This window comes from Hypanus sabinus, chromosome 3 (genome assembly GCF_030144855.1).
Source record: "Hypanus sabinus isolate sHypSab1 chromosome 3, sHypSab1.hap1, whole genome shotgun sequence".
Lineage (NCBI taxonomy): Eukaryota > Metazoa > Chordata > Chondrichthyes > Myliobatiformes > Dasyatidae > Hypanus > Hypanus sabinus.
Genome location: NC_082708.1, coordinates 147,408,555 through 147,419,730, shown reverse-complemented (window position 1 = coordinate 147,419,730; position 11,176 = coordinate 147,408,555). Strand labels below are relative to the sequence as shown.

The 11,176-nt window shown below is 41.9% G+C and overlaps 1 protein-coding gene and 1 long non-coding RNA gene across 7 annotated transcripts in view; one reads left to right on the top strand and one right to left on the bottom strand.

Annotated features, from left to right (window-relative positions):
• Positions 1 to 11,176, bottom strand: part of psd3l (pleckstrin and Sec7 domain containing 3, like) — a 476,452-nt gene that overhangs the window by 365,913 nt on the left and 99,363 nt on the right. For 2 of the 6 annotated variants that reach the window (XM_059965345.1, XM_059965344.1), the window contains exon 1: positions 9,161 to 9,717. The exons of 2 other annotated variants lie outside the window; for them this stretch is intronic. Coding sequence is in view for 1 of the 4 variants with exons in the window: in XM_059965342.1 (XP_059821325.1) it covers positions 1,943 to 1,999 (57 nt within the window). In the remaining 3 variants the exon portion in view is untranslated. Of the gene's footprint in view, positions 1 to 1,942; positions 2,038 to 9,160; positions 9,719 to 9,812; positions 9,859 to 11,176 lie in introns of those variants that run through there. 2 more of the 6 variants (XM_059965342.1, XM_059965347.1) reach the window with 2 other exon arrangements.
• LOC132391760 (uncharacterized) overlaps positions 9,826 to 11,176 on the top strand; it is a 33,405-nt gene continuing 32,054 nt past the window's right edge. The window contains exon 1 of the long non-coding RNA XR_009511343.1: positions 9,826 to 10,097. This is a non-coding gene — a long non-coding RNA (uncharacterized LOC132391760). The remainder of the gene's footprint in view (positions 10,098 to 11,176) is intronic.

Below are 11,176 nucleotides of genomic sequence, written 5' to 3'. Positions count from 1 at the left end.
CTCAGTAAGGCATTTATTCCAACAGACACTATATCTGTCATATAGAACTATACAAATATATACTAAATGTTCTGATGACAGAGAACTTGGGAAGTAAAATGTACATAGTTATCTGTTGTTTAGTCAATAAAACAAGTGTATATGTGTACACAGCAGAAGGGAGGGATCGGAATGGGGACTGATTCAGTATAATTGTGCTACAAATTATTTTTGGCACAAGGTGACACCAATTTCTAAAACAGATGCATATTTGTTGCCATCGCATATACTGTATAAGATTAAGAGTTCATATCTGAAACGTTAGGTTCAAGTTCCCAGTAACTTTTCAGCTTTCTGAATTTTATTTTAGATTTCCAACATTTAACACAAATTTCCAACTGATATTAAAGGAAATATTTTTAAGTAGATAAATATCTTATATATAGCGGGGTCGAGGGATATGGGAAGAGGGCAGGAACGGGGTACTGATTGTGTATGATCAGCCATGATCACAGTGAATGGCAGTGCGGGCTAGAAGGGCTGAATGGCCTACTTCTGCACCTACTGTCTATTGTCTATAACAATGACAGCCTGCTATTAGATTACTTTGTTCATATGAACTTTGACTCCGTGGCTTCAACTAACTTGGAGCACCTTATCAGGGCTAATACTTTAACAGGGTACTGAGGGAGCACCATACAACTAATATCTGTCTGTATGCTGCAGTGGGTATAAAATATTCCAATGTATAATTCAAGGAGGTAAAAGGCATTCTTCCCAGAGTTATCCCTCCATCAACAACACTAATGTTGATCAGCTGGTCGTTATCATGAACAGACTGTACCATATAGTTTACCTTCAATACAACAGTGACAATATTTCAAAATTACTTCATTGCCTGTGAGGCATTTGAGGACATTATGAGTTTGTGACCAATGACTGTATATCCAATCCTGCTGGTTACCAATCTTAATTATGAGCCCAGTGATGGAACCATTGCTGACAGTGTTAACAAGTGGCAGTTACTCATCAATGTACTGCTCAATGGTGTCCAGTCCAGGTTTTGTCAGGACCACCTTACTCTAGACCTCATTACAGTTCTATTCCAAACATGAGCCAGACAGCTGAGTTACAGAAGGGAAGTGAGAGTGATTGCCTTTGATGTAAGGGCAATGGGTCATCGAAGAGCCTGGAAAATCTCATTGGGCATCATAGGGAAAATGTGCCGGTGATCTGAGTCATACTGTACACAAAAGGAAATTTGTTGTGATTGTTGCAAGCCAATAATTCCAGTTCTAGTACATCATTGCAAAAGTTTGTCAGGGCAGTGCCCTCAGCCCAACTATCTTGTACCACTTCAGGCATACACCTGCCTTCCACCAAAAGGTCAGAAGATGCTCACTTGCATCTCCTCAGTCCATGCCTGCAGGCAGCAAGACCCTGCTGCATGGTTGAATGTGCTGACTGATGTTCATGTTTCAACAATGACCATTTCCAATAACACTGCTACCCTTGACATTGACTGGTGTTACCACGGCAAGTCCCCCACTATTAACATCACAACATCTATTGCCCAAGAATTTAACTGGTCAGAAGCTGGGTTTCTGCAGTAAGTGAATCATGTCGTGACACTCCAAAATCTTTCTTCCATTTATAAGAATGTGATGGAGAATGCTCTAATTGTCTGCAAGAATACAGACCAAAAACTCTCAATACCTTACAAGTCCAAGTAGCTTTCCTACCACCAAAAGTATTCATTTTTTCCACCTCTGTATACAGTGAGAGCAGTCTGTGTCATCTCTAAGACGTATAGCAAGGACATGGGCAGCAAGCACATGGGGCACCATCACCTACAGATTCTCTGTATGTCTTTCATCATCTTGACTTGGAAATATAACACCAGTGCTTCATCATTGCTGTGTGTAAACCCTGGGCCCTGCTGACTCACAGAAGTGTGATGTACCTTCAGAGGAACTACAGCATTTAAGAAGGCAGCATACCACCATCTTCTCAAGGACATCTAGGGATGGACATAGCCTAGCTGGCAACACCCCAGTCCTGGAAGTAAACAAAATGAAAGCTTTTTTTTAAAATTCATTTTAAAAGAGAGCATGTGCTTTAGAGTCAAAAAGTACTGGCATAGGAGAAAGTCACTGTAGCATACTACATGCATAAAAAAGGGTCTAGTGAATGGTAGTGAACACCAGACACAGGTATTGATTTTAACTGGCGTTTCAATGACAAACTCTACCCTCTTCATCAGGAATGATACCAGCATGTCTAGTCTGGTGGGTGGGGGGGGGGGGGGTGTGTGTGTGTGTGTGAGTGTGAGTGTGAGTGTGAGTGTGTGTGAGTGTGTGTGTGTGTGTGTGTGTGTGTGTGTGTGTGTGTGTGTGTGTGTGTGTGTGTGTGTGTAGCCCCATCATCTATCCGTCCTGATTGGTTATTCCTCAACCAATCAGGTTTCCGCTGTCCCACTTTGTTTACAATTGAATTCCAGTTCTCACTTAGAGTAAGACCTTTGTCTTTGTTAAAATTCTTTTTCTCTAGATTTATTTCAATGGCTTCTTTCATCAGACAGTCCCAAAAACCATTGGCACGGCACTGTAGTTTTGCGCCATTGAAGTCAATTCTATGGCCATTGTAAATACAATCTTCTGCGAACACCAACTTCTCCAGGTAACTCAAATGGATACACCTCCTGTGCTCCTTGATGCAGGTTTCCACTGAGTGCCGCATCTCGCTGATATACGCTGCTCCACATTCACAGTGAATCCTGTAAACACAGCTGTACTGAGTCCCAGGTCGTCTTTGACCCGCATAAGCTGGGATTTGAACTTCCTCACAGATTTGTGGATGGTATCACTCCGGTATTTCTTCAGGTGATCCTTCCAGAAACTGTGGAAATATAGGGAAGATAGACAATAGTGATGGGTTCCCCCTCGTTGATAGGTTTCTTGGTTTTTTCATTGGCCCTTTTAAGGGCTCAATTGATTTCCTTCACCTTGTAGTCATTCTGTAGGAATATCATGTGTAATCATTTTGTTTCCTTGTGGAGATTCTCCAGGTCTGAAATAGTTTTCATACAGTTAATTACAGCACAAAACTACTGTGCCATGCCAATGACTTTTGGGACCATCTGGTGAAGCAAGCCATTGAAATAAAACTAGAGGAAAAGAATTTTAACAAAGGTGAAGGTCTCACTCTAAGTAAGAACTGGAATTCAACTGCAAACAAGGTGGGACAGTGGAAACCTAATTGCAGGAGATCTAACCAGTCCGGAGGGATGCACAATTGGGATATAAATATCATCAGACTAGACATGCCCAGGCATCATCCCTGATGAAGATAGCAGTACCTGTACCTGGCTGGAAGCCCAATTAGTGTTTATACTATGTACATACTATGTGCATCTTCATACTTGGCAGATACAAAGAATTTCATAATGAAGATTTTACCATCTCTTAATTTCTGTTTTAAACTATAATTGACATCCAACCAGAAATTGCCCTGAGACAAATTCACTATTCCTAAATGTACTGCTAGCTTAGTTTTAAGTTACCAAATATCAATGGAGTTCTTTCTTGTTCAAAGTTAATAGGAAATTAATCAATAAATCTTCAAAACTAATCATTAAGTTTTAGGACCTTGGCCTCAATACCTCCTTGTGCAGTTGGATTCTGGATTTCCTCAGTTACAGATCCCAGTCAGTTTGGATTGGCCACAACATCTTCCCCCTGATCTCCATCAGCACAGGTGCACCACAGGACTGTGTGCGTAGCCCCCTGATCTACTTGCTTTACATTTACTACTAGGTGGTCAAGCACAGCTCCGATGCCATATTCAAGTCTGCTGATGACACCACTGTTGTTGTTGAATCAAAGGTGGTGACAAATCAGCATATAGGAGGGAGATTGAAAATTTGGCTGAGTGGTGCCGTAACAACAACCTCTTACTTATAGTCAGCAAGACCAAAGAGGTGATTATTGACTTCAGGAAGAGAAAACCAGAGGTCCATGAGCCAGTCTTCATCGAAAGATCAGAGGTGGAGAAGGTTAGCAACTTCAAGTTCTTTGGTGTAATCATTTCTGAGGATCTGTCCTGGGCCCAGGATGTAAGTTCAATTACAAAGAAACAGTGTCTCTACTTCTTTAGGAGTTTGTGAAGATTCAGCATGACATATAAAACTTTGACAAACTTGTACAGATGTGTGGCGCAGAGTATATTGACAGGCTACATCACAGCCTGGTATGGAAACACCAACACCCTGGAATGGAAAATCCTACAAAAAGTAAAGGATATAGCCCAGACCATCACAGGAAACATCATCCCCACCATTAAGCACATCCACATGAAGCACTGAATCATCCGGGACTTCCACCACCCAGGTCATGCTCTCTTCTCACCATCAGGAAAAAGGTACAGCAGCCTCAGGACTCACACCACCAGGGTCAAAAACAGTTATTATCCCTCACTCATCAGGCTGTTGAACCAAAGGGATAACTTCACTTAACTTTGCTTGCCCCACCATTGAAATGTTCTCACAATCTATGAACTCACTTTCAAGGACTCCTCATCTCATGTGCTCGTTATTTATTGCTTATTTATTTATTATTATCCTTGCTTTCTTTTTGCATTTGCACAGTCTGTTGCACATTGGTTGAATGCCCAAATTACTGCAGCCTTTCATTAATTCTATTGTGGTTTTTAACCTATGATGCATTTAGTGAGTATGCCTGCAAGAAAAAGAATTTCAGGATTGTATATGGTGACATATACGTAACTTGATAATAAGTTTACTTATAACTTTGAAAGAAATAGCTATCATTCTAATAGCAATTGTGAAGCCTTGTTAAAATGGATTAATTCTAGAAGGGGAATCCCACAATAATTTAACATAAAAGTAACTTATAATAATTGCCTTTATCCAGAGGTGTAGGGGGCTCTGGATAGAGGTTGCACCTTTGATGTCTGGCAGGAGTACTCTACCTTGCAAGGTGAACAGACATCACTGGTCCTCATCCATCTCACATCTGCCTCCAAGTGGTACACCCTGGTACACCATGTCAGCTGGTGGGCTAAACAACTTCAGGGGGTGGTGTTAATTGATCCATCTGGGCAAAGGACCTCACCGACGAAGTCACCAGCCAGGGTGGATGAGTTCCCCAAAGAACTAAACAGCTAAGTGTTCAAGACCACCGCGAGCCACTGAGTTGGAGGACATCGGCTGTGGTTGGGCCTGGAGAGGTATGGGCACCGCCGGGTCTTAATAACCCAAGACATGCAAAAGCCATAGGTGGGTTGCAGGATCTGACCCGAACCAAACCAATGACTTCTACACCAGAAAACATCTTTTGTTTCGGGTTACATTTATAGCTTTCAATGCTTAGAACTAAATGCAAAGAATACATCTGTAGTTACACTACTACGGGCCTATCAGCACGTGCTAAAAACTTGAATGAGCCATCCCATTAGTATTCCTTCCCTTCGCCTCCCATTTCTTCACTTCTTTCCCAATAGACCTTAAGGTTTTTCCATTAATGTGGACATTAGTTAAAATACTTACGTAACTATGTAGGGTTTGTCACTAGTGCAGATCAATGCATTATTTATATTATATTTTGCTATTTATAAAATGAATCATCTGGGAATAGATTGATGACTTCAGGGCTATAGTTGCCATGGAGTTAGGTTATAGGTTAGAAAAACCAGTACTTTATAAAGAACTGTTGTTTTTAAAGGAGAAAGGTCGTCACTCTAAAGAGGGTTTATTCATGAGCTAAACAAAGAGATTTTGTGCAATGAAGGTCACACTGGGTAGAGAACAGGCCACAATATCACCAAGTTACATCAAATTACTGTATGCGGTATTCTCTTTGTAGTACCATGGATTTATCCATACCACGAAGCACCACAAGAAGCAGGGATGGTTAGCAACAGGCAAGTTGCAACTGGCCTCAACCTTTGAAGTTTAGATTGTATCAGCCCAGGTCCCTTCTCCTATTCAGTATCCACTGATATTTCCAATCATTTCCAGCTTTCAGGATCTGTGGGCAAGTAAACTGTGAATATGTATTGACTAGAAAGGGAAATTATGGGTGATCAGAATCTCTGTAATGCGTCTAAAAATGCCTCCAGACAAGGGCAAGAAAGAGTTAGTTGTCTCAATAATAAATAGACTTTACCATGGCAATAATTCAGAACTACCAAGCATTAACCTTTGTTTACTAATTTGAAAGATGCTGACAGTAACTTTCCCTGACCACCTTTTATATTTTCCAGCAATGGCTGTAATTATTCTTGAATTTTTAAAAAATTTGAATAATTTATCCAATTCTGGGAGGTTAGGGTACTTGAAAACAGATGTTCCAAATTGGATATTTAAGCACATGTACATCATGACCAACATGGCGTTTAACCGGCCAATACTTTTTTCCATGTTCCATTTGTAAAGTATGTATTATTAACAAAGCATGGAACTTACGAAATAGCATTCACAAAATATTGATTATTGACCAAACAAAGGAGGGGAATTGGTATTGAAATCACACTACCAACCATTGTTTCTGGGAAGATTGAGCTATTCACGCTGATATCTCTCTAACCTACAATCACAAATACTGTCCACTTGTTTTCTGATCTTCATTTGAGTGGTAAATAATAGTCCACTGTATCTGTGATGTGAAAATCATTTAGTATATTAGTACAAAGCTTGTAGCACTGCATGTATATCTAAACAACTACACAGCAATTAATTTCAGGACAATAGATCACTGCGTATTTTACAAGTGTTTCCAGAATCCAGAGACTGCAAAACTTTATGGAAAACACTCAAGTCTGAATCTGTAATAGAGAATGAACTGTTTACATCTCTGGCTCAATATCCAAAAAATGTTCTTTGGCCTCACTAATTCAATTAGAAACATTTTAAGGATTTTAGACATGACTTAATCAACCCACTTGAATTGACATGTTCCAAATGTTATTCCTAAGCAGAAGTTTAGGAAGTTCTGTTTCCTAAACAGAACTAAATCAGGCAAGGATTTCAGTTAATTAGGAGAAGGATTAAAGTAAGTTAATAAATGATGAGAGTCTAGAACTTACTGCCAAAAAGGTGGGGAGCAGAAAACCTCACCACCTTTAAAGGGTGCCCAAAGAGTATAGGAAGAGCTGTAATCTGCAGGGCACAGATCAGGGCCATGACATGGGCTCAACCTCAAGTTCAGATCTAATTTCCACTATCACAATGAGTGGAATGATCTCCTTTGCAAAGAAATTCTGTGATTCATTGAAACTGTTTCATATGGTGGTGTTCCAGCCAGGAGAACGGCTTACCTACAACTCACAAAATGCTGGTGGAACGCAGCAGGCCAGGCAGCATCTATAGGAAGTACAGTCAACGTTTTGGGCCAAAATTGCTTGAATTTCCAGCGTCTGCAGATTTCCTCATGTTTACCTACACACTGTCCTGATGTTTTGATCTAAGTAATTCTAGATGAGGTGCTGAGGTTTGAACCATCGGGTAATTAATAAGCATTTTTCACAACATCTCAGACTTGCACATTTAACAAACTCTGCACAGCCCTTCACTGGATAGTTGTGCTGAATGGTTATTTGATTTATTAATAAGAGGAGATCATTCAGCCCCTCTAGCCTGACCTGTTAGGAATGACCAGCAATTTAACCCAATTTATCACCTTGGTTGCTAGTACTCCCCTTAACAAAAAAAAACTTAACTGTTCAAATATTCAACAGTCCACTTTGTTTTGGTGGGACTATGTGAGTTGGACGGGGCTAGGGATTGCTAGGGGAGGGGAAAGGCACATTCTACTCTAGTAGTGGATTGAAGTTACTATCCACTCTCTTTCAACTATTTATAATATTTGAACAACTGTAATTAGATCATCCCTTAATCTTCAGTGATCAAGAAAATAAAGTCATGCAGTCCTTCGGAGGTTAATCTCTTACACCTTTTCCGATGTTTCTTTCCTGCAACCCCGTCCCCTGGCTGAGATCCGGTGTGTTGCACTCAATACAACACACGATCGCAAATGAAACAGCCTTGCTTACGATTCACACCTTGGCAATTCCAGGCCAGTGATTTATCATTTTTTAAATTATGTTTGTGCCGATCCATTATGTTTTCCTGCAATACGAGCACCCAGAAGTGCTCACAGCGTGCATATAATTGGCAATCAGGGTTTTTAAAATTACCTTAATTCTGCATGAAATTGTACAGCATCATCTTCCCCTGGTTGCGAGCACATAAAGCCCAAGTCGTTTCTCAGACCAACAACCCAGGATGTATAAAGACTGAGGGTGGTTTACAGTCTAGTGTACTGCCGATATTTATAAACCATGTGGGGGGCTTTGAGATGCACGGTTCACAACAGATTCACTACCCAGTTTTCTAATCCCCCCCCCCCGAAAAGTTGTCTCTTATTAGTGGACGGCACGCCCGCGCACTTCGTCCACGTTCCGATTCTTGTTTTCCAATAGTTTGCAAACAAACTGAAACCACACAAACAAAACTTCCAGGCGGGTGAAGAAAAAGGGAGCTTGAACTTATTTTCTTCACTCTGAGCCAGTGGCACTGTGTTTCAACCCCTCTTACTGAGCCGAGCCCGTGAGGGCAGTCACTGCCACTGCCCCTGGGATCCCCACACTCCATTCTCATGTCACCAGTAAAGTTCAGATCCCAGGGAAACAGCGATTCCGCTTCTTTCCCTTTAACGATGAAATTCCACACTTTTCGCTTATTCCTGGTGTCAGTACTGTTTCGTTTTAAATTCCTCTAGAGTCTGCAACAAACCTGAATAAGCGTCCGTACCAAAGAGCCGCTAATGCCAGCATTGTGACGTTCCACTGTGGAAAAAAATGCTGCTGAACAAACAAGGATTTATCGGACACAAAGATAAGCGGGTGACAGATGGAGTGAGGGGCGCTTCGAACCGGGAAGCGCTCAAAATTAGAATTCAGCTTGTGTCTTGGAGCCTTTCCTTTCGGTTTCACTAAAATGCTCGAAGCGGTGACATTTGCCGGCAAGAGAGCAGACAAAGAGCGGAGGAAGGTTTCTTTTGCCACATTTGCAGTTACAGCGAACAGTCCGATCAGATTACCGAAGTGAAGGGTTTAATGTAACAATGCCAAACAGTGCGAGCGAAGAGCGAGCGCCTCTTACCCTGTCATTGCCGCCGTCCCTCTGACTCCTAAACTGAGAGGCGAGTGCCGGGTTCCCTCTGTGAAGCCTGGCGCTCCTTTCCTCTGTGCTGGGAGTCTCTCTGCCCAGGCGCACAGGCGCTCTCTCTCTACTCCCCTGTGCAATGTCTTTTTTCCCTCCCCTCTCTCTCTTTCTCTGCCCCTCTCTTCCTGTGCACTCCCTCCTCCTCTGCACAATCTTCCTTCGATTATACACCCACCCAGCCTCTGCTGCTTTTCTTTGCAGTGTCCCTCGATAGGTCCATGTTTTCCTGACAGACCCTGGCCTCTGTACGATGAGTCTGCATCTCCCTCTCCTTCTTCCCAACTTCTCCTGTCTACCAACTCAGTTACGTCTTCCTCGGCAGCGATCCTTGCACCTTCCTACTTACACCCAGAATGCGTTCAGCTTTCTGCACATATGAGGTGTGTACGTCTCTCTCTCTCTCTCTCTCACGCTCGCTTTACACCCTGTGAGTGCTTGTGTGTGTCACTCATAAAGCGCTCTCTTTTTCTGCCTCTCTCCTCCCGGCTGGTGGGGCGGAGGTGTATGTGTGTCTATGTTTGGTTCAGTGCCTCCCGTGGGAGGTAAGAGCCCACTTTTTTTTACACGTGGCTGAACTATTTCCACTCACCCCGCCCCGGGAAAGGCCCGGTCCGGCCCCGTGGGAGGAACCCAAACCGTCGCGCAGTTTCTTTTCCACCGCGCCCCTCCCCTTCACCTTTCCCCGCAGGTCGGTCCTCTACGCCGCGAAGCCCGTCCTTCAGCCGCCTCTTCTACCTGCGTTGTGATCCAGCGTTTCTCCTCCAGCAGCCCCGCCAAAGGCATGGCTTCCAGAACAGAGAGCCGGGCAAGGGGCGACAGGAGGGGGTCGGGACGGAGCCTCAGACTGTGAACTCGGAAGCTCAATAACATTTAGGTAACAACCAGTAGCAGTGAGACAATTAGTAAAATTAAGTAATCGTGAGAAAATAAGTATTAGAAAATAATAGGAAATATCAAAAATAATAGGAGAGAAAACAATAAAGGGTTATAATACTCTGATATAAAGTGAAATTATCGAGATTCACTGTTAATTCTCTTAGATTTGGTAACACTGATAACAGCACTGAGTAATACTATAAGACAAAATAATGCTGAGAATAACACCATGCGATAAAACAAGAGATATTTAGTTCTACTCCGAACTAAAATAACAGTCAAAATACCACCGAATAAAGCAGCAGGGATTAGCTAAGAGTATCAATGATATTGTGAGATAGGTTTTAGTAAGCCAGCAAGATTCCAGTAAAATGTAAGATTCATCCTGAGTGATAGAGGGTTTAAATAGCCAAATACGATTTATTCATCAAGAAGGTTGGATATAATTTTGTGAAAATCAGATTAAGCAGAAGCTTCAGGAATGCCATGAAATTCAGCAACAGCTTGTCTGACACTAAGAACTATCTACAGATTCAGAAACACGTTTAGATAAATAATACCGGATAAAGGAACAGATTCAGTAATACAGAACAAATCACAACACTTGAAAGACAATTAGATTCAAGATGGAGCTTCTTAAAAGAGGTGTCCTGTATCAGATAGCCTGAAGGCCAACAATCTTAGATTCAGATCTTTTAACACACAAAATGCTGAAGGAATTTAGCAGGTCAGGCAGCACCTATGGAAAGGAATAAAGAGTCAACTTTTCGGGCCAAAATCCTTCATCGGGACTGGAACTGGCTCTTTATTCCTTTCTATTGATGCTGCCCGAGCTGCTGAGTTCATTCAGTGTTCTGTGTGTGTTACTCTGGATTTCTAGCATCAGCAGAATCTCTTGTGTTTCCCTTCAAATTAGATCAATTTCCAGAATGGAATCGAATGTGCTATCAGGTTTTTTTTTGTCTTTTTCTTTACACAGAGGACTACATTGGTTTTGCATGGATGGAGTATATTTTAAAAATTTTAATTGATGCACCTTTGTAGCTGTATTGGAGAGTCAAGATCAGATACCAGTGG